At 42.3% G+C, this 22,142-nt stretch overlaps 7 protein-coding genes across 7 annotated transcripts; 5 read left to right on the top strand and 2 right to left on the bottom strand.

The window, feature by feature from the left end:
- Positions 1 to 3,219: 3,219 nt before the first annotated feature.
- EAE98_005762 (uncharacterized protein) lies at positions 3,220 to 3,492 on the top strand (the record flags this gene model as incomplete). Its single annotated transcript, XM_038953384.1, has 2 exons — positions 3,220 to 3,331; positions 3,401 to 3,492. The coding sequence occupies 2 exons, from the start codon at positions 3,220 to 3,222 to the stop codon at positions 3,490 to 3,492; spliced, it is 204 nt and encodes a 67-aa protein (XP_038810485.1).
- Positions 3,493 to 3,735: 243 nt separating this feature from the next.
- Positions 3,736 to 5,489, top strand: EAE98_005761 (uncharacterized protein; the record flags this gene model as incomplete). The annotated part of the gene is made up of 2 exons (XM_038953383.1): positions 3,736 to 3,951; positions 4,050 to 5,489. The coding sequence occupies 2 exons, from the start codon at positions 3,736 to 3,738 to the stop codon at positions 5,487 to 5,489; spliced, it is 1,656 nt and encodes a 551-aa protein (XP_038810484.1).
- A 636-nt stretch (positions 5,490 to 6,125) lies between these two features.
- Positions 6,126 to 7,689, bottom strand: EAE98_005760 (uncharacterized protein). The gene is made up of 4 exons (XM_038953382.1): positions 7,524 to 7,689; positions 7,384 to 7,462; positions 6,538 to 7,329; positions 6,126 to 6,482 (listed from the first exon to the last, which is right to left on the bottom strand). The coding sequence occupies exons 1-4, from the start codon at positions 7,637 to 7,639 to the stop codon at positions 6,318 to 6,320; spliced, it is 1,152 nt and encodes a 383-aa protein (XP_038810483.1). The 5' UTR covers positions 7,640 to 7,689; the 3' UTR covers positions 6,126 to 6,317.
- Positions 7,690 to 8,205: 516 nt separating this feature from the next.
- EAE98_005759 (uncharacterized protein) lies at positions 8,206 to 9,771 on the bottom strand (the record flags this gene model as incomplete). Its single annotated transcript, XM_038953381.1, has 1 exon — positions 8,206 to 9,771. The coding sequence occupies one exon, from the start codon at positions 9,769 to 9,771 to the stop codon at positions 8,206 to 8,208; it is 1,566 nt and encodes a 521-aa protein (XP_038810482.1).
- Positions 9,772 to 10,289: 518 nt separating this feature from the next.
- Positions 10,290 to 17,228, top strand: EAE98_005758 (uncharacterized protein; the record flags this gene model as incomplete). Its single annotated transcript, XM_038953380.1, has 2 exons — positions 10,290 to 16,630; positions 16,688 to 17,228. Exons 1-2 carry the CDS (start codon positions 10,494 to 10,496, stop codon positions 17,226 to 17,228), a joined length of 6,678 nt encoding a protein of 2,225 aa, XP_038810481.1. The 5' UTR covers positions 10,290 to 10,493.
- Positions 17,229 to 17,975: 747 nt separating this feature from the next.
- EAE98_005757 (uncharacterized protein) lies at positions 17,976 to 20,098 on the top strand (the record flags this gene model as incomplete). The annotated part of the gene is made up of 6 exons (XM_038953379.1): positions 17,976 to 18,162; positions 18,227 to 18,743; positions 18,793 to 19,174; positions 19,233 to 19,457; positions 19,510 to 20,010; positions 20,063 to 20,098. 6 exons carry the CDS (start codon positions 17,976 to 17,978, stop codon positions 20,096 to 20,098), a joined length of 1,848 nt encoding a protein of 615 aa, XP_038810480.1.
- Positions 20,099 to 20,915: 817 nt separating this feature from the next.
- Positions 20,916 to 22,142, top strand: EAE98_005756 (uncharacterized protein; the record flags this gene model as incomplete). The annotated part of the gene is made up of 1 exon (XM_038953378.1): positions 20,916 to 22,142. One exon carries the CDS (start codon positions 20,916 to 20,918, stop codon positions 22,140 to 22,142), a length of 1,227 nt encoding a protein of 408 aa, XP_038810479.1.

Genomic DNA, 22,142 nt, shown 5'->3' with positions numbered 1-22,142 from the left:
CATCGTAGATCTCTTCCTTTTCCGGCCATTCCATTAGATACAGCTCTTCTTTCTTATTCCTTATTCGATTTCACTAGGGTTACGTCAACCTAGCTACGTATGAGTTGAAAGAGCTAATAAAGAATCGGTTTTCCGGCCGTTCTGGGCTAAGGGCCTTAAGCGATGATCACGTGATATGATCATGTGACTTGGTCAGGTGACTTGGTCAGGTGATCCTGTGATTCGCTCCCAGTATACTATATGAATATAGAACTATATATATACATACATATATATATAAAAAGATGTATTATTATATTATTTTTATATAAAAACAATAGTATTATATTATATCGTATTCCCTATTATTTAGTATCTTTTTATATTCTTTTAATATCCAATCAGAAAGGTTTTGAATTACTTTTATATATTTATAATAAATCGATAGTATATATAAATGTATGTGTTGGGTTCGCAGACATATATATAAATCGACAGCTATATGCGAAATGTATTTAGGGTTTGTAGATGTATATATAGATCGATAGTTATATACAAAGTGTATATAGGGTTTGCAGATGTATATATAGATCAATAGCTATATACAAAGTGTATTTAGGGTTTGTAGATGTATATAGATCGATAGCTATATACAAAGTGTATTTAGGGTTCGCAGATGTATATATAGATTAACAGGGTATGTATAGTTCGACAGGGGTATATAGGTCGATAAGGGTATATAGGTTGATAAGGGTATATAGGTTGATAAGGGTATATAGGTCGATAAGGGAATATAGATAGGAATCGACGACTAGCTTTATACCTCCGGTGAGGTATGATATTCAACTCTACTATGTCCGGTGATGTGTAGGAAGGGTTAGGTTTAGGGTTAGGTGTACGTCCGATGACGTGTAGTATCGATATGGTATATATATGCTAGTGATTTGTAGTATACTTCCGGTAAGGTGTAGTATTGATACTAGTATACCTACGACAATGAGGTGTAGTATATATATACTAGTATGCCTATGATAGCGAGGTATAGTATAGTATAATATCGATACTAATATACTTAGTATAATATAGTATTCTTTCTTATTTATACTATCTAGTAGTATAATAAGGGTATAGTATAATATATATATATATAGGCTAAGGATTTGGAGAGAGATTCGGAATCAATGTAGACTCGTACTAATATATAAATATACTTAGGTGATGTATAAAGTGTTTGGATTGAGTGAATATATATTAACTTAATAGAATTTAGATACAATTTAATAAATACTCAGATTCCGATTGCTTTTTTAATTGTTTTTCGATTATATAACGCTTTCCTTACTTTTTCGAATTGAATATCGATATGTATATATTGTATTTAGTTGTATATATGAGATACTAGGCTTATAACTTATTATAGGTTATGAGCTAGTATATAAGTATATAGTATATATAGTATATAAAAGGGTTTAGACTAGTATTAATCTATTATGGGAAGCTGGTTTGTATTAACAACTAAATAGGTTTTGAAATATATAATTTTTATGAAACTGTATATAATATTCCTTATTTCTTATTCTATATTCGAGGGGGAAAGGCCTTATTTTATACTTTTTCCTATCAATCTAGCTTTCTATCATCGTAGATTTTTTCCTTTTCCGGCCATTCTATTAGATACAGCTCTTCTTTCTTATTCCTTATTCGATTTCACTAGGGTTATATCAACCTAGCTATGTATGAGTTGAAAGAGCTAATAAAGAATCGGTTTTCCGGCCGTTCTAGGCTAAGGGCCTTAAGCGATGATCACGTGATATGATCATGTGACTTGGTCAGGTGATCCTGTGATTCGCTCCCAGTATACTATATGAATATAGAACTATATATATACATATATATAAAAAGATGTATTATTATATTATTTTTATATAAAAACAATAAATTTCTTTTACACTCTTATCAATTTTATAAAAGAATGTAAAATAAGCTTCAATTATAAAGAAAAATTTTATTCTTTTATTTATTTTAAAAAATCTTAGTATAATATTATTTTTAGAGTATTATATCAGATATTGATGTATAATTGATTTAGAATGTTTATTAATTATTTTTATATATATTTATATAATGAATTATAAATATATATTAATATATATATAGATCTCGATTTTAATAATAGTAAATTTATTATATTTATTAATGGATTAGAGAAAATTCGAGCTGGGGATTTGATATTCTTTATAAATGGATTGAAGTTTTTTAGTATGTTAGAGGATCCTTTTAGAGTTTATAATTTATAGTATATCGAATAATGTATTCTTAAAATAAATATAGAATATTAATATAAAAATATTTTAAAGTTTTGAATAAAAAAGATAATATTATATTTTAAAACAAACTTCTCTTTTCTTCGAAAATAGATATATAATAACCTCCTATTATAATTTTAAATATATTCCAACTCGATATTATCTTTTAGAATATTAAAAAATCATTAATCTTGTTTATATTGTTTTCGAATATAAGCTTTTTTTTAAATCCTAATAATAAATGTATGCTTTTAATATGATTTATAAAAATATTATACCCTTCAACTTTAAAAGCTATTTTCATTTCTTAATTACTAAATAATAAAATAAAAAATTTTGTAATTTGACTCCTTATTATAAAATTATTATAATCGATTTTAAACTTTCGAATGAATCCCCAAGTATTGAAATACCTATCAATAATTCTAACCCCAATTTCAATATTAAATTCAAAGAAAAGTAATTATTTGATATTATCAATATTATACCTATCGATATATTATTTACAAATTGACTCTTTATATTAAATTAATAAAGCTTGAGGTTGAACCATAATGATTATACAAATAAAATGAAATATAATAAACAAAAAAAAATTAAAGAAAATCCAATACTTATAAAGAAATCACATACTAGTTTTAAGAAAATATAAAAAAAGGGGGGGGCATTATATTATATAAAGGATACGATAGTAGATAACATTTATTCTTATTCACACACACCTAAATACTAAATACATTTTGAGTTTAGGCAGAATTCTATTTTTGGGGTTTTGGTTAAATGATTCAAATCGGCCTTAGTATGTACTAGGGACTGGGCTATGGCACAAAGAAAAATGACATCATCCCCTTCAATTCCCTCGGTCCTCCCTCTCCAAAACAACCTGATTCATTGACCTCCGCCTCCTTCATATGTGCTGCGTATCTATCCATCAATGATCATTGATCAAGCCTCAAAATCTAAAACCAATACTACGGACGGGAAGAGGAACAAGAACAAGGTCAAGGACAAGAAGAAGCAGCAGCAGCAGCAGAAGAATGCTGCTGGTAGGTAAACAATCACAATCCACATACGCATACAAATACCGGTATCTACCACACACAAAAGCTACCTAGCTTCATCAACGCGCACGACGCCAGTTCCATTGGGCTTAGATCAACAGCAAAACGATCTTCTTTCCTTGCTTGATCTTGATCTTGAGCTTTAGTTCATTTCTGACATTGTCTTAACTCTTAACATTCTCGGTGCCCAGGTTATCTGCCTCTCTAGTATCTCATGGTGACGATTGATCTCCTTTTTAAATCTATTTTCATTTCATCCTTCTCCTCAGGAGATTTTGATCTCTTATTATTTCATATCAGTCTTTTCATCTCTTCACTCACGATATAGCTTATCGTGATTGTTGTCGCAGAAGTCTCTCCACAATCAGGAGTTCCTCAACATAGTTATCATGGCTTCCTCCTTATGGGGTTCCAAGAAGGATAGCGAACATCTTTCAGCTTCTGGAAGTGTGCATTCTCGTCCTCATTCTCAAAATGGAGATTCAAATGAACCTGTAGCTTCTCACCAAGTACATCCTCAACCTCATTATTCTCATGAAGCTGACGAGCGTACTCGTCTACTTCCACCAAGCCGTGATGGTTACTTGAGTCCCGATGATCCAGCTGTAAGCTTCTCGCCCCCTTCTGTTTAATCCGCCACCAAGGTTGCAATCTCCCGATGAGATGTTTATTGTAATCTTATGCTAATAGGTTATTTATATAGGTATCTCCATATAATCTATGGAGCGTACGATTTTTGCGATACTTCACAGTTTTGTTCGCCATCATCACATTTCTGTGGTGGGTGTTGCTGCTGGTATCAATCTTCGTTTCTCCTCCAGGCATGCACTCGAGAGGCTCTGGTTTCTTCGACTTCTCATATACTACTTTGTCCCTCGGTCTGCTACTCATTGTGCTTCTCTTCTTTTCGACGCCTTCCAAAGCCGCACAAGTAACATGTCTTGTCATCGCCGTGATTCTATTGGTCGACATGATAATGATTGTCGCTGTCCCACGTCTTCGTGTAGAGGAGGGATGGGTTGGAATTGCTAGTGTTGTCTGGGCCCTGCTCATAGCTATATGGACGATTGTTACAGATCGAGTCGTAGCGGCTGGCAAAATAGAAGAGGAGGAGCGCTTAACTGGGCGAGCAGAGACTCGCCGAACACTCAGAGAGTGGTGTTCCGTCTTGATATCTACAACCATTCTTGTAGTTTTGGCAATTGTCACCATTCTCTTGTCGGCTACACTCATCTTGAGATCTCGCGATGCCTCCCTTGCGCCACCAGGAGAGCGATATTACGTCGATGGTGATAAATACCAAATACATGTCTATTGCGAAGGTAATCTTACGGATTCAAAGGGCAAGAAGAACCCAACAGTTTTATTTGAAGCTGGCGAGGGACCGTTCGAGCATGGCATGCTTCAGATTGCAACGAATGCCTTTGTCAATGGAAGCATCAGCCGATATTGTTATTCTGATAGACCTGGAATCGCATGGTCTGACAATGCGCCATCTCCGTTCTCAGCAGGCATGGCAGCGGACGCACTTTCAGAAGCTCTAGCTCGCGCAGGCGAAGAAGGCCCCTGGATTCTCGCTAGTGCAGGAGTAGGCAGCATCTATAGTCGTATATTCTCCTCCCGACACGCTCGTGAAATTGCAGGTCTTCTTCTCATTGACCCTCTCCACGAAGATCTTCTCTACCGTCTCGGCACACCACAGAGAGGCTTTGTTCTCTGGGGTCGTGGCATTCTCTCCCCTCTCGGTCTGGATCGTACACTTGGCGCCATTTTCAATGGCCGCACCCGTGAAGATCGAGTATTCGGACGTTCGGCTTATCAAGGTGGAAAGTTCCTCAAGGCTAAACTTCAAGAATCTCTGGTCGCAAATTCATTGACGAAGAATGAGGTTAGTAGTGCAAGGAATATACAGTATCCAAGTACACCACTTGTACTGATTAGTTCCGGCATTGAGGTCAGGAGAAGTAATGAGTGGGAGAGGAAGCAAGAAGATCTTAGTCATTTGACGGACAACCTGAAAAGCTGGGATGTGGTCAAAGGAGCTCCTTCGGAGGTGTGGAAGACGCTCGATGGAAGGGAGATCATTGAGAAGAGGTTGAAGAAGTTGGTCAAAGGAGCTGCGGACTTTGAATTGATGGAGTAGTTAAATTGATAATGGGCGAGGGTGAGCGTGAGCGTGAGCGACGAGGATGAAGATATTAGCACATGAGCACATGATGGGCATGAACATAAACGTCTCTTTTGTGGGTTCTCGATTATTGGTTGGTACATTTGCATTTCTGCTTTGGTGCTGGATGGTCGGGTTGGATGGACTTCCATCTTCTTTTACGATTAGTTCACTTGTTTAACTATGTAATTAATGCATACCATTCTTTTGAAGCTTTACTTATATATGACTTCTGTGAAATGATAAGCCATTTGAACAGATTAGTAGGTTGTCCAAGCAACATCCTAAATTGTAATCTTGATCCGCTAGAAACCATCCACTTTGATTCACCTCATACGGTCCGTCCAGTCACACCTACATAGTATCGAGGTGTAGCATCCCTATTCACTTCTAGTATTTACATTTAAACAAGCAACACTAAGCTCCCCTCGAAACTTATGTATTTCCATCAAGAGACTTTTCTTAAAAGACAGTCCGTTTCAAATTTCAACTTGAAGTAAAAATGCAAAAGTTTCTCAAGTCAACAGATATGCAACAAAAGTCAGAGATACTATGGAGCAGCCAGAACCTCTCCTTGCTTGCTAACATCAACGGTAACCATCACAGGCTTATGTTAATCTTCATCTATTCATATTAATCTATACTATGAAGAGGTAGGTCATGATACATACTATAGCTACATACGCTTTTCCTAATATCGTTTTCCGTGTCTGCTTTTCATGGTAACCTTAACGCCAATACCTTTGCTATACATATACCACACCAAATTATCTTTCGGAATTATGACATCATGTCAAACATCGATCAAGAACTGCCTAGAATGTTGGATATCCTTAAAGACAGATCGAGAATGGTGAGATGTTCGTCTGCACCATCCACGAGTCGTTTGTCTGCTTCTGAAAAGAGAGCTACGATTTTGTTCTTGTGGGAGTCGGCGATCAATTCGGAGTTGATGATGGTTTGGTACAGCTGTTGCGTGTGTTAGCTTTTGTCACATTTTGTGAGGGAAGGAAAAAAACCATACCTGCGAGACGACTTGTGTGCCACTCCACCCATCTGCCACCATATCAACGACTACTTTGGATACAGCTTCATATACAACTCCTCTCGATCTCGGTTGCATGGCATTGACCAATTTCTCAATCGTGTTATCTGGTATGACTCCTGCAATGTCTTCCACGCTGCTCACTGTAACCATCTTTTCATCCACATCCATTTTATCTGCATTGTGCCTCTCTTCGCCCTCCGGACTAACCGCTCCCACCAACCTCGCCGCACTCTGCAAATATGTAATCGCTTTTCTCAAATCTCCCTCGCTGCACTTGATCAGCGCTTCCACCGCTCCCTCCTCCAACCTAACACCCTCCTTATCCGCGATTTCCCTCACTCTAACCACCGCATTCCCCTTGTCCAAGCTCTTGAACCGAAACTTGCTACACCTACTCGCCAAGGGATCAATAATCCTCGTCACATAGTTGCAAATCAAACAAAATCTCGTAATCCTACTGTACGTCTCCATCGTTCTTCTCAACGCACTCTGCGCATCCTGCGTCATACTATCCGCCTCATCCAATATAATAATCTTGTAAGGCGGACACGGATACTTCTGACGATATGCGGGCGAGGGATTGGAAAGCTGCATGCGAGCGAAATCTTTCACTTTTTCACGGACAATAGATATACCTCGTTCGTCGGAAGCGTTCAGTTCGAGGACGCGGGATTTCATGAGTTCGGGACCGTAGAGTTCTTTGGCAAGAGCAAGCACCGTGGATGTTTTACCTGTACCTGGAGGGCCATAGAAGAGCATATGCGGGAGCTGGGAGAGGAGATGTTAGAGCTGGTCTGAGGAGGGGGAAAGGAAGGTGCTAACATTGGAGGATTGCAGTGTGCGTTGCAGAACGGTGATGGTATGATCTTGCGCCGTAACATCTCCTAGGCCTTTGGGCCGACTACAAAATCCATTAGTAAAGTTATTGAAGATAGAGATCGCACTCGGAACAAAAGACTAACTATTTCTCAACCCATGGTTGCATGCGATTATTTTTCTTAGCTTCCTCTTTTGCATTTGTGGTGCCATTTGAGGCAGCTTCCGCCTTACGAGCTTTGATATCAAAGAAGCTAGCCATTTTGAAGAAAATTGTGAGGTTTTCTAAGATTTATAAGTCGTAAGAAAGTTTGGATTTCAGATAATGGAAAGTGTATTCAAGGGAGACGCGTCGTGAAATTCCACTCTACGCGACATTTTTAGCGCGAGGCTACAACATCAAGAGATAATAGGCTGTCTCATCACACGCATTATATTATATATACAATAATCCTATAGTCTGTAATTTTGATTCGAAAACCATTGGTATGAAAGGGAGTGTTCATTCGAATCATATTGTATGGTACTGTGAAATTTAATACCAGATTTAGCTCCAACAATGGCTATCTAGTACCTGCACCTAACAGAAATATTTTGCTTTAGCAAATCTAGCCAGAAGAATAGTTCTGCCAGCTGAACCTGCGAGCGGATTCTGCTCGGTGATATATAGACCTCAATTAAACCCACAACATACACACTCAATCTTAACAAACCATCTTTATTGGGTTAAAATAATATTGCTTAATCAAGTCTGAAAGCATCAACGTGGCCATTGATGTTTGAATCCTGAAAATCACAACCTATGAGCTCAATCTCCTATGATTGTGATCAATCCGACGTCAAATCGTCTGTCCTTATAACTCCAAGATTGCCATCCAGAGTAGACCAAACTCCGCCGATATTCGAGATTCCCAACTTTTGTCTGCCTGCATCTCCTTCTGCGCCTTGTTCCTCGGGGAGACACCCCAAAAGACGCTGTAGATCGTTGAGAGTCTGATAAGCTCCTGCAAGAGCAGATTCCCCATCTTCCAATCTTTCCAAGACTGCTTCCTTGGTCGCAATGCTACTCGATTCAGCTGCAAAGACCCAAGCTTTGGCTCGGCTGGATAAAGTTGGCTTATCACTATTCGAAATTTCCTGTTCGAAGGAAATCGGCTCCCCCAGTCTTTTCCGTTGAGGATTGTTGACAGTCTGCATGGGATAGGTAGGTAAGAGATGACTTTCGTCGACTAGCCTGTCTAGATCTTTACTGGCTTCTTTGCCCTGCTTTGCGAGACTGCTAGTGAGATAAGATCTTTGTTGTATAGTAGATTTCTGCTCATTTGAAATGAGAACCAGATCTTCTAGGTAAGAAAATGTCGACGCGTTTCTGGTACTAGAGGTATCATTCGTAGGCTCATCTAGGAGCATGTCAGAGGAATCATCTGTTCCGACTTCTTCGGGAAGTGATGTAGTAAGATTTTCAGTAGCAGCGACAATTAACCTTTTCCTAATTTCAAGGTATTGTCCATAAAGTTTCTTTATGAATGCAAGCTGAGATTCGATGTATTCCTTCCCGATATTCTCAGGCACGCTAGGATTTTGTCCCTCTGATGCTGCTGGCGAGTCTCCAGCCTTTCCTAATTCCGTCTCAATCCAGTTTATCAATTCATTACGAGTTGTTTCCAGTGCTTTCTGTCGATTACCCTGTTCTTGCTGATCTTTTGGTGTGCTAGCATCAGTTCTGACTTTTGCCAATAATTTTTGTTCTTTTTTGAGAAGAAGTTGTGCACGTAAAACTGACTTCTCTAATCGATCGACGAGCGATTTCAAATCAGTCCTCTCAGAATCTTGAAGATGTTCTATCGGTGCCATAACGCTGGGTGGTACTGGCGGTAAGGAACCAATATTTTTCAGCACGTCCACGCTCTTCAAGTCGAGATAATCTTGTGTCGCTGCAGGCTTCTGTGCAAGTTGATCCACGACATCTTGAATGATGCGAAAACGTTCCTTCTTCTGACGTCGCTTTTCTAGATCTAAGAAAGCATGTACAGATATCTCCTTGGATGTAAATTTATCGTGAGTCTTTGCTTGAATCTCGCTGTGAGATTCTGGTTCATCACGCTGTGAACTGATCGCCGCAAAGTCTCTTTGAGCCTTCAAATTAGCTTGAAGGCTGCGTAGATAATCATGCTGGACGCCCGGAAAGCCCAATCCTTGTTTCACTTCAGAGGTAGGTTCTGCAAGAGACAAAGTTGCAGGCGTCAAGAAGCTATCTCCAGAGTTCACATTGGAATTCAAGTGAGCAGCGAGGACATGCCGAACATGTAGAGCATCCTGTCTTTGCTTTATGTAAGGACTCAAGGTATGATGTATTTGTCTGATACCCTCGGGAAGCGTTGTCAAATCATCCATTTTGTTCAAAACATAAATCTTGATATAAATTTCGGATACCTGACTCCTGATGTCCTGGTGTGCTGGTGTGAAAATGTGTAGGCTGTGTTGCTCCAGACAAAGTTGTATTTACTTTACTTTATGATTGAATGGTCTTGTTGACGTGTAGCGGCATATGGCTCCGCTTGGTTCGTGGCATATAAAATCGAACCAACAACAATTTAATATATAGTCGTCTCAACTGTTAACTTGTCAACAGGATATCTCACATAACATTTCATTTCATTTTGTAAGTTTTCAAGATATTACCAAATTTTAATTTATGAATCCATTGGAATTTTTATTTATAACTAGGACCTATATTTTGGAAAGTGTGCTAATCTTCCCTTAAAAAAAATACCTACCTAGGTAGGCACGAGGCGGCGGCAGACACACTAGCGCCTATCAAAAGTAAATTTAGTGGCCTCGCGTTAAACCTTAATTTTGCGAATTTTGGGAACTGGAAGACCTCTTCTAGTAAACTGATATCAAAATACCCTCTATTGTGGCGTCTGTTAAATTTCTTTGCATACCTTCTTTGATTCATCAGTATATTGGAGATAACTTTCATAATCCATGTTTTAGAGGGAATACTTCAGATGACTTGAAACCTTTCTTCCAGCCATCTTCTTTCGATTTCTTCTCAATATCCGCCATATAGGCTTCAGCCTTTCTCACACCGTAAAATTGACGACTCATAAACAATGACGGACCAACAGCGCGATGTGTCGCAGTACAAGTATGCGGCGATGTCCAATCTGGTTCTCCAGGCGGACCGTCGGTTCGTTACTCGCCGTAATGATGAGGTGACAGGAGATCCAGAATCACTGGCGGGGCAAATCAGTATTCGGGATATGGGTTCGAGAAATGCCCGAGAGGACGCGCCAAAACAGAAAAAGAAAGCTTCAGGCCTTCCAGATGTTGAGAGAGGAGGTTACCGCGAGGGCGAAGATGTCTTAGAACGAGAACAGCGCAAACGCAAGCGTGGAGAGCCAGCACAACTGCGAGGGACTGGAATCCTATCAGCTGCAGATGCCTTGGTCGAGGGTATTCGATATAGACCTAGGACTTCGGCAACGCGAGCAACTTACGACCTCATCTTAACTACAGTCGCTAATAATCTTGGAGATGTTCCTCACGAAGTTGTTCGAAGCGCCACCGACGCCGTGCTGGAATACTTGAAGGATGATGATATGAAAGATTTTGACAAGAAGAAGGAGATCGATGACCTGCTAGGCGCAAGCATGAATCCAAAACAGTTCAACGAGCTTGTAAACTTGGGAAAAAAGATTACGGATTATGACGCGCAAGATGAAGACGAAGAGATGGCAGATGGAGATAACGGCGGCGAAAACGGCGCTGAAATAGATGATCGCCAAGGAGTAGCTGTTGTATTCGACGATAATTCCGACGAGGAGGGTGATGAGGTGCTTAATGAAATTCGAGAAGAGTCGTCTGAAGATGAGGATGACGCTCAAGACCGCCCTGGTGACGAGGAAGTCGCTAAGGCTGGTGGCGCTGGAGTGGATAGAGATGAAGAATCCCAGGAACTGCCCGAAGAGGAAGCAATAATTATGGACTCTGGTTCAACACAGAACGCTGACTCATCTAAAGACAAAAAAGACTTCATACCCGCACGCGAAATTGATGCATATTGGCTGCAACGACAAATTGGCTCAGTTTACACAGATGCGCATGTACAACAGCTCAAAACACAAGAAGTACTCCACACACTTTCTGGAGCTCCCGCGGAAGAAGGCGGGGATGAGAAACCTCTCAGGGAAATCGAAAACGACCTTGCTGAATTGTTTGATTATGAGCATCATGAGCTCGTACACAAATTGATCGCCAATCGGGATAAGGTAGTCTGGCTCACTCGTTTAGCTAGGGCTGAGGATGCTGAAGCTCGAGGTGTTGTAGAGCGTGAAATTGCATCCGAGGGACTACGATGGATCTTGGATGAGCTTCGCGGAGGTGCGCCAGCAGACGGATCGAAGAAACGGAAACTAGAAATGAAAATGGATATTGACGTTCCAGCTGAATACATTAATGGCGGCACCAAGAACGAGCAAAAAGACAGAGATGGTTTAGTTGGTGGGCTGCAACCGCGGAAGCTCATTAATCTTGAAAATCTTGTCTTTGATCAAGGCAATCATTTGATGACAAACCCCAAGGTCAAGTTGCCAGAGGGATCTACAAAGCGTACTTTCAAAGGATATGAAGAGATTCATGTACCGCCTCCCAAGAAGCGCAATGATCCTTCTGATCGTGATATCCCAGTTACGGAGATGCCTGAATGGGCGCGAGTTCCATTCTCGTCCACAGTCAAGCTCAACAAGATCCAATCTCAGTGCTTTCCGACAGCCTTCGAAGACGATGGCAATATGCTTATCTGCGCGCCCACTGGAAGTGGCAAGACCAATGTTGGTATGTTGACTATATTACGAGAAATCGGCAAAAATCGCAATCCAGAGACCGGAGAAATCAACCTCGACGCATTCAAAATTGTTTACATTGCGCCGCTTAAAGCTTTGGTTCAGGAACAAGTAGGAAATTTTGGTGCCAGACTAAAGCCATATGGCATCCAGGTTTCTGAATTGACTGGAGATCGTCAGCTCACAAAACAACAAATTGCCGATACCCAAATCATTGTGACAACACCTGAAAAATGGGATGTCATCACTCGAAAAGCTACTGATTTGAGTTACACCAATCTGGTGCGTCTCATTATTATCGATGAAATCCATCTTTTACATGATGACCGTGGACCTGTTCTGGAAAGTATTGTGAGCCGGACAATCAGAAAGATGGAGCAGACTGGTGATCCTGTTCGTCTGATAGGTCTCTCCGCCACATTGCCAAATTACCGTGACGTCGCAAGCTTTCTACGCGTTGATCCTCTCAAAGGCATGTTCCATTTTGATGGATCGTATCGTCCTTGTCCACTTCGCCAGGAATTCGTTGGAATAACCGAAAAGAAGGCCATCAAACAACTGAAGACTATGAATGACGTGACTTATACCAAGGTTTTGGAGCATGTAGGGACAAACCGAAACCAGATGATTATTTTTGTGCACTCACGTAAGGAGACCGCCAAAACAGCTAGATATATTCGAGACAAAGCCTTGGAAATGGAGACAATTGGACAAATTTTGCGGAGTGATGTGTCGGGAACTCGAGAGACTCTCGCTTCTGAGGCCGAAGAGGTCAGCGACCGAGAGCTCAAGGACTTGTTACCCTACGGCTTCGGAATACATCACGCTGGTATGAACAGGCCAGATCGAACATCTGTTGAGGAACTTTTCCATGAAGGTTTAATTCAAGTACTTGTCTGTACTGCTACATTGGCATGGGGTGTTAATTTACCAGCACATACTGTCATCATCAAAGGTACTCAAGTCTACTCCCCGGAGAAAGGTAGTTGGGTGGAATTGAGTCCACAAGATGTACTCCAAATGCTTGGGCGTGCTGGTCGTCCCCAATATGACACATATGGAGAGGGTATCATCATCACCACCCAGAACGAGATGCAGTATTATCTATCACTTTTGAATCAACAACTGCCAATCGAGAGTCAGTTTGTGAGCAGATTGGTAGACAATCTAAACGCAGAGGTTGTTCTTGGTAATGTCCGTAGTCGCGATGAAGGTGTTGACTGGTTAGGATACACTTATCTATTCGTGCGAATGCTGCGGTCACCAGGGTTGTACAGCGTAGGAGCCGACTATGAAGATGACAGCGCCTTGGAGCAAAAACGAGTTGATTTGATCCATTCTGCGGCTGTAGTGCTGGAGAAGTCTAACCTTATCAAATACGACAAGAAGACAGGTAAACTACAAGCGACTGAACTTGGTAGAATTGCATCTCATTATTATATCACACACAACTCCATGTTGACTTATAACCACCACCTCCAACCATCGATCACGCCAATAGAACTTTTCCGCGTCTTTGCGTTGAGTGACGAATTCAAGTACATCCCAGTTCGTCAAGAAGAAAAGTTAGAACTAGCCAAACTTCTAGGGCGTGTACCAATCCCTGTGAAAGAAAGTGTCGAGGAGCCTCATGCCAAGATAAATGTACTTTTGCAGGCTTACGTTTCGAGATTAAAATTGGATGGACTAGCATTGATGGCAGATCTGGTTTACGTCACTCAGTCAGCTGGAAGAATTTTGCGTGCTATTTTCGAAATCACTCTTAAGAAGGGGTGGTCCTCGGTAGCTAGGACAGCTTTGGAGCTTTGCAAAATGGCAGAAAAGCGCATGTGGCCAACCATGTCACCACTCAGACAATTTGCCGGATGTCCTAGGGACATCATACAAAAAGCCGAGAGAATTGACGTTTCATGGGCCAACTACTTTGATCTTGATCCGCCACGCATGGGCGAATTATTAGGTCTTCCGAAAGCAGGCCGAACTGTCTGCAATCTTGTTGCAAAATTTCCACGACTGGAAGTTCAGGCACAAGTGCAACCGATGACGAGATCAATGCTGAGAGTAGAGTTGACCATCACACCCAAGTTTGAGTGGGATGACGAAATCCATGGTGCTGCGGAAAGTTTCTGGATCATTGCTGAAGACTGTGACGGCGAGGATATTCTTTTCCACGATCAATTTATCCTTCGTAAAGATTTCGCTCAAGCTGAAATGAACGAGCATCTTATTGAATTCACAGTCCCCATCACAGAGCCCATGCCACCACATTATTTCATCACTGTCGTCTCGGACCGATGGATGAATTGTGAAACCAAGCTTGCAGTCTCGTTCCAGAAGCTCATCTTGCCCGAGAAATTTCCACCTCATACACCATTATTGGATTTACAGCCTTTGCCTGTTGCAGCCCTAAAAGTCGATGAATTCAAATCATTGTACCCAGACTGGGATCGCTTCAACAAGATTCAGACACAAACATTTAAATCTCTTTTTGATACTGATGATAATGTATTTGTTGGAGCCCCCACCGGAAGCGGCAAGACTGTTTGCGCAGAGTTTGCGTTGCTCCATCACTGGAAAAAGGGTGACGCAGGACGTGCTGTCTACATTGCGCCATTCCAAGAACTTGTTGATCTTCGGCTTCAAGATTGGCAAAAGCGTTTTTCGACACTTCTGGGAGGCAAAGAAATTGTGAAGCTCACAGGAGAGACCACTGCCGACCTCAAACTTCTAGAGAGAGGCGATTTAATCCTCGCAACGCCTTCTCAATGGGATGTTCTATCGCGACAATGGCAACGTCGAAAGAATGTGCAGAATGTTGAACTTTTCATCGCAGATGAACTGCACATGCTTGGTGGACAGGCTGGTTTTGTTTATGAGATCATTGTCTCTCGCATGCATTATATCCGATCACAAACCGAGTTACCATTGCGAATCGTGGGGCTAAGTGTTTCGCTCGCCAATGCTCGTGATATTGGAGAATGGATAGATGCGAAAAAGCACAACATCTACAACTTTAGTCCTCACGTTCGTTCAGTTCCTCTCGAGCTTCATATTCAGTCGTTCACTATTCCCCATTTCCCCTCTCTCATGCTTGCCATGGCAAAGCCAACCTACCTTGCCATAAATCAAATGTCGCCAGACAAGCCTGCTCTTGTGTTTGTTCCTAGTAGAAAGCAAGCCCGTGCCACAACCCGTGATTTACTCCTGGCATGCCTAGCTAGCGACGATGAAGATCGTTTCCTGCACGCCGACGTGGATGAGATGAAGCCCTTATTAGAACGAATCCAAGAAGAAGCTCTCGCAGAATCTATCTCGCATGGCATAGGCTATTATCATGAGGCTCTTAGCACAAGCGATAAACGTATTGTGAAACATCTTTATGATAATGGGGCAATACAAGTAATGGTAGCATCTCGTGACGTTTGCTGGGAACTTGACTGCAAAGCACATCTAGTCATTGTGATGGGTACGCAGTTCTATGAAGGCAGGGAGCACCGCTACGTCGACTATCCTCTTAGCGAGATCCTACAAATGTTCGGCAAAGCAACACGACCTTTGGAAGACAAAATTAGTAGGGGTGTTTTAATGGTACCAGCTGTTAAGAGAGAGTACTACAAGAAGTTTTTGAATGAAGCTCTTCCAATCGAGAGTCATCTTCAGGTTTATTTGCATGATGCTTTCGTGTCCGAGATCAGTACCAAAATGATCGAGTCAGCTAGCGATGCCATTAACTGGACTACTTTTACGTATTTCTATCGAAGATTGCTTGCAAACCCCAGCTACTATAGTCTCAAAGATACATCACATGAAGGCCTTAGTGCCCACCTCTCGGAGCTTGTAGAAACCACTCTGAAAGATCTGGCCGAGTTCAAGATCATTGATTTGGATGAAGAGGACGACTCCGTCACTCCATTAAACGCAGCAATGATTGCTGCCTATTACAACATCTCATACGTCACCATGCAGACCTTTTTGCTTTCACTGACTGGCCGTACCAAGCTCAAGGGTATTTTGGAAATCGTCACTTCAGCAACTGAGTTCGAAACCATACAGATCAGAAGACACGAAGACAATCTGCTTCGTAGAGTATATGATCGACTTCCGGTCAAGATGGCTCAGCCAAGCTTTGATTCACCGCACTTCATGGCATTTGTCCTACTTCAAGCTCATTTCTCCAGAATGCAGCTACCGATTGATCTTGCTAAGGATCAAGAGATCATTTTAACCAAAGTTCTTGGTCTCTTAAGTGCTACTGTAGATGTTTTATCCTCAGACGGTCACATTAACGCCATGAACGCCATGGAAATGTCACAAATGGTTGTGCAAGGGATGTGGGATCGCGATAGTCCTTTGAAACAGATTCCTCACTTTACGCCCGAGGTCATCAAGGCTGCAAATGAATCTGGGTATGTTTTAAATTCTCACACTAATCAAGTACCTCCGCTAATCAAACATCTCTACAGTATCAAGGACATCTTCGAGTTTATGGACGCAATGGACCCTTCCGAGAATCCAGACTATGAAGCTCTCATCAAGAGACTTGGTCTCTCGCAAACACAATTGGCACAGGCAGCCAATTTCACGAATTCTAAATATCCTAACATTGAGCTTGACTTTGAAGTGGAGGATCCGGAGGAGATTGTGGCTGGATCACCAGCTTACCTTAAAATCAAGATTGTGCGAGATGTTGATGAAGATGATGATGCGGCAGAGGTGGACATGTCCGTACATGCTCCCTTCTACCCCGCAAAGAAAATGGAGAATTGGTGGTTGGTCGTGGGCGATGAAGGTACAAAAACTTTACTTGCGATCAAACGGGTTACAATCGGGAAAGCGTTGAACCTTCGGCTGGAATACACGGTACCAACACCTGGAGAACATGATCTAAAGTTGTTCCTCATGAGCGACAGTTATGTGGGTGTCGATCAAGATCCCAGTTTCCATGTCTCGGTAGCAGAAGGAATGGATGAAGATGAAGACGAAGAAGACGAAGATGAAGAATGAGCCACTTTCCCCCCTTTGTCTCGACGAAGCATTGCTGTATAATAGATAGGTTTAGTTGGTCAAAAGCATATCTCGAGATTGATTGATTTGCTCGGGGGTTGCCTTGGATTCCGCATCCTCATTGGGTTTTGTTCGATATTTGTGACTGTGCTGCCTGTGCCACGGACGCCGCTCGCAAAGTGATTGGCTACGTCAGAAGGTGGCCCAACAGTGGGCGGATTCTTACTCGTGTGTTGATCATGACACGACAGAAGGTTCTGTCAATGATGTCTTATTGATCACTTTTTTTTTCAATTTTTTTTTGTTTATTATCATGTCAAAAAATTCTCTGTTATCATCTCTTTCTCTTCAACAATACCTTTTCACTCTTGACATTGAATGTCATATTCAATTACAAGTTAGTACAGCTTTGTTACTGTACTGTTATTATCAGGAACTCACTTTTCGCGTCACCCTCTCCGACTAATATCCGGGAGGCTGGGGGTAGTCGAGAGTGTATTGTGTACAGAATCCACCGCACCACCACGTGACTATTGCCTCACTAGCGCGCAGGCGTAACTTCTTTTCAAGCGACATTTTGATTTCTAGAATTCCTTCTTCCCAAGCAGCAACAAAAAGTTATCACCTCCATCAGATTATTTATCCGCGATTATCTTAATCATCTCACACATCCCTTACGCGTCGATAACTATCCTACCAATACGCCTTACATATATCATTGAACTTTTTTGAAGCTGTGTCGCGACAATGGCGGATGAGGCAAGCACGCGAGATGAGGTGGTGCCCCCTCAGTCCCCAGGCACTTCAGCTCCAGATGCTGTTGTAGAGCCCCAAGTCGATGTGTCGGAAGGCGCCAACGGTAGCAATGGTGCTGAGGATGAAGCTGTTTCCGAGGATCCAGTCGCGACTTCCGGTACGAGCGCGACGGAAGAAGGTACAATTGCTTTTCTATTGTCTCAATTCTCATCACTTTTCTTTTGCTGATGTTATTTGTTTAGTTAAGAGTAGCAACGCCGAAGCTAGATCAGAGAAAATGGACGAACAAACAATTCCCGATCGCTCAGTGCAGGAGGCGCCATCCGCGTCTACCCCCGCAGATGGCGACGATGCAGAATTGAAGGGCGAAGAACAATCAGATGATGGAGCTCAAGCAGCGGATGAGTCTGCAGAGTTAGCAGATGGTACCGCCAGCACACCAGCTTCAGCCAGCAAGTCAAAGGGCCGACGCAAGTCTGGCGTGCCAGAACACAAGAAAAAGTTGAATAAAAAGCAATCCAAGGCGAAGTTGACGCATACGGACGCGAAACCCGGCGATTACTTTTATGTGCGATTGAAGGGATATCCTTTGTGGCCTGCAATTGTCTGCGACGAGGATATGCTTCCCAGCACCCTCATCAAATCTCGCCCAGTCACAGCAATGAGAGCAGATGGTACATACAGAAGTGATTACGAAGATGGCGGTTCTAAGGCTAAAGACAGAACTTTCCCTGTCATGTATCTTTTTACGAATGAATTGTGAGTGCCTAGCAAAACTCCTTGACATGAATTTTACTGATCAATTTAGTGGCTGGATACCAAATTACGATCTCCTTGATCTCGATCTAGATACAGTCGGGGACGTTCCCAATAATATGCGCAAAGATTTGTATGCTGCGCATCAACTTGCCGCCGAAAAAAACGATTTGGATTATTTCAAAACTGTGTTAACAGAGTTCATGGAGCAGAAGAGAGCGGACGAGGAAGCCAAAGAGGCTGCAAAGGCAGCTAAGAAGGCAAAGAAAGAGAAGAAAGAAAAGACGCCAAAGAAAGCTGCTCCTAAATTGGATAACAATGAAGACACAGAGATGATGGATGTCAGTGCTATTCCTGATGACGAGGAGGTCGAAGCACCAAAATCAACTCAGAAGAAGCGCAAAAACCCTTCACAGGTTCCCGAGGATGATATTGTATGTTACCATTCAAGTATGAATTTTTACTATTATCAAGACTAACATAGCAACCCAGCAGCAGCCTGATACCGCCCCAAAGAAGCCTCGTATTAAGTTAAACAATACTCCAAAGGCTGCGAATGGTACATCTACTCCAAAGCCTGCCAAAGAAGCAAAGGAACCCAAGTCCGCAAAGGATAAGAGCAAGACAAAGAAGGCTGCTGCGAAGACCAAAGACGCCGCCCCTGTCGCTCCTCCTGAACCAGAACTCACCCCAGAGGAGAAAAGGGTCAAAAAAGAGGTTTGTTGACTTCCTTTAATACCTTAGTGATTGTATCTAACAATTCTTCTAGAAAGAGATTCTGTTCCTAAGGCACAAACTTCAAAAAGGTCTCCTGACTAAAGACCAAGAGCCCAAGGCAGATGAGATGCAACAAATGTCCGAGTATGTGAACAAACTCGAAGGTTATGCCGATCTCGAGGTTAGCATCATCAGAGCAACCAAAATAAACAAAGTTCTCAAGGCCATTTTGAAGCTACCTGTCATTCCCAAAGAAGATGAATTTCAGTTCAAATCAAGGTCTCAGAGCTTACTTGATAAATGGAACAGACTTCTCGCCAGCGAACAGGTTGCACCAGCTACCACTGAGGCCCCTGCCAACGGCACCAGGGATGATAGTAAGGAGAAAGATGAGCCGAAATCCGACAGCGTGGCAGCAAATGGCATCGCCCAAACCGATGAGTCAAAGACGGAGGAGAAATCACCTGCCCTTGATACGCCACTTACCGCACTACCCAAAGAAGAGGCTGCCGGCAATGAAGACCCCGCCCCTGTCACAGAAGAATCTCCAGAGGTAAAGCCCCCTTCAAGAGCAATTGAGGCAACAAGTATTAACAGAATATTAGGAAGCGGAAGCACCAGCTGTTGAATCAGAAGCATGAATTATTTCCCCTCTGAGGAAAGCGAAAAATACACCAGCTTAGGCCAAACAATTTGCGGCCAGCATGTGCGATCAACATCAAGATCGGTTAATGAGCAGAATTGGTCCCCTTTAGGTCTCCAGTCGTCGTCTTTTCAGGCATCATCGTCTTGATTTGAGGTTGATAGTTTTGCATTTGCTTCGCGGGTTCCCATTGTAACATTAAGAGCTATCGGATTGTTATTTCTTTTAACCCCTGGCTTTTCAGAATGCCACAAATCACTCTTGTACAAATTTCCTTTTCTGAAAAGCACGTTATGGCGGATGCGTGGGGAGTTGACTGCGGATTTTCAAGTTGGCCCGGATGAACGCTCACTTTTCTTCTTTGACATTAAGGTTTTCTTCAATTTACGTTAGGAAATTGGCCCAAAATCACAAATAAGACATGAAAACATGAATGGCAATTCTCAAATTACTTGACCGTTCTCTGATCAAATCTTATAGATCACAGAGGACTTGCGCGTGTGTGAATGTGATATCGTAAAGTTATGCATCGAATTCCTGTTTGATCTCATATTCTGTATCATGAAGGCACAAAAAAGGTCGTGATTATTGTCAGAGCCTGAATGAACGCTTTTGAACCATTGCTAACCATGAACTGGCACGCCAAATGAAGAATGAGCGAATCGAGATAAAGTAGTAAATAAATGTACGGGGAGGATGTATGGGAAATGCGAAACTCACCGCCTCCTTATCAGGAGTGACTGCTGGCAGAATTATTTATCGTAAAAATAAATTTTGTCGATCTGAATTAACAAAAACCTCATACACAATATACAATGTCCGCCCCTACCCCCGAAATTCTTCGCTTTACAACCCACAAGTCTCTAAGCCACCGACTCGTCCTCTCTGCTTTAACAGGTCGTCCAATTCATATCTCACAGATCCGAAGCTCCTCACCTACCAATCCGGGTCTTGCACCTCACGAAGTATCCTTCTTGCGCCTCCTAGAATCCGTCAGCAATGGATCGTCTGTACAGATATCTTACACCGGTACAACGCTGGTCTACAATCCAGGTGTCATAGCTGGATCAATTGATGGATTGGGTGCAGATGTGGATGGAGTGATAAAATGCCACTTGCCGGCGAATAATACTCGGGGAGTTAGTTATTTCTTGCTACCTTTGTGTATGCTTGCGCCTTTTGCAAAGAAGGCCGTCAATGTAAGGTTTGAGGGAGAAGGAGTTATCACAAGCGCAACGGAAGCAGGAGATATATCAGTGGATAGTGTCAGAACGGCCATTCTGCCACTTTACGAACCATTCGGAATCATGGCCAGCAAATTAGAAATCAGGGTTTTACAGAGAAGTTGTCCGGGAGCGGGAGGAAAGGGTGGTGGAGGCGTAGTGGAGTTACGGTTTGGGAGCCAGATCAAGGCGCTACCTAAAACTTTGCATTTGAACAGGAGTCCTGGAAGGGTGAGGAGGATAAGAGGAGTGGCATATGCGACAGGTGTGAGCAACAGTCATAATGCGAGAATGATACACGAGGCTAGAGGAATTTTGAATCCATTGGTGGGAGATATTCATGTTGCGACACAGTACGATCAAGCGCCACTAGTATCAGCAAAGGACAAAACGAATCCAAGCGCGAAAAAGAGGACAGGAGTAGGTTTCGGGTTGGCACTGATTGCGGAGACCAGTTCTGCGGGTGTAATATATACGGCGGATGTGGTCTCCCCGAGTGCAGGAGGTGTCGCACCCGAAGATATCGGAAAGCAGTGTGCATATCAGTTGCTAGAAATTATATCACAGGGAGGGTGTGTGACGAAGGCTGGAGCACCCACAGTACTGACAATGATGGCAATGGGTTCAGAGGATATCGGCAGATTGAGACTAGGACGAGAAATAATAGCCTCAGAGGACCTAATAACACTAGGAAGAGATCTAAAAAAGTTTGGGGCAAGCAGTTGGGGTTTACGAGATGTAGACGAAGACGAAAGCGAGGATATCATAGTGAGCGTTAAGGGCACGGGGGTGGGAAATGTTGGCAGAGGCGTACAGTAG

The sequence above is a fragment of the Botrytis deweyae genome (assembly GCF_014898535.1).
Source record: "Botrytis deweyae strain B1 chromosome Unknown BDEW_011, whole genome shotgun sequence".
NCBI lineage: Eukaryota > Fungi > Ascomycota > Leotiomycetes > Helotiales > Sclerotiniaceae > Botrytis > Botrytis deweyae.
Note: the sequence above shows the minus strand (reverse complement) of the source record. Positions and strands in the feature narration are given on the sequence as shown.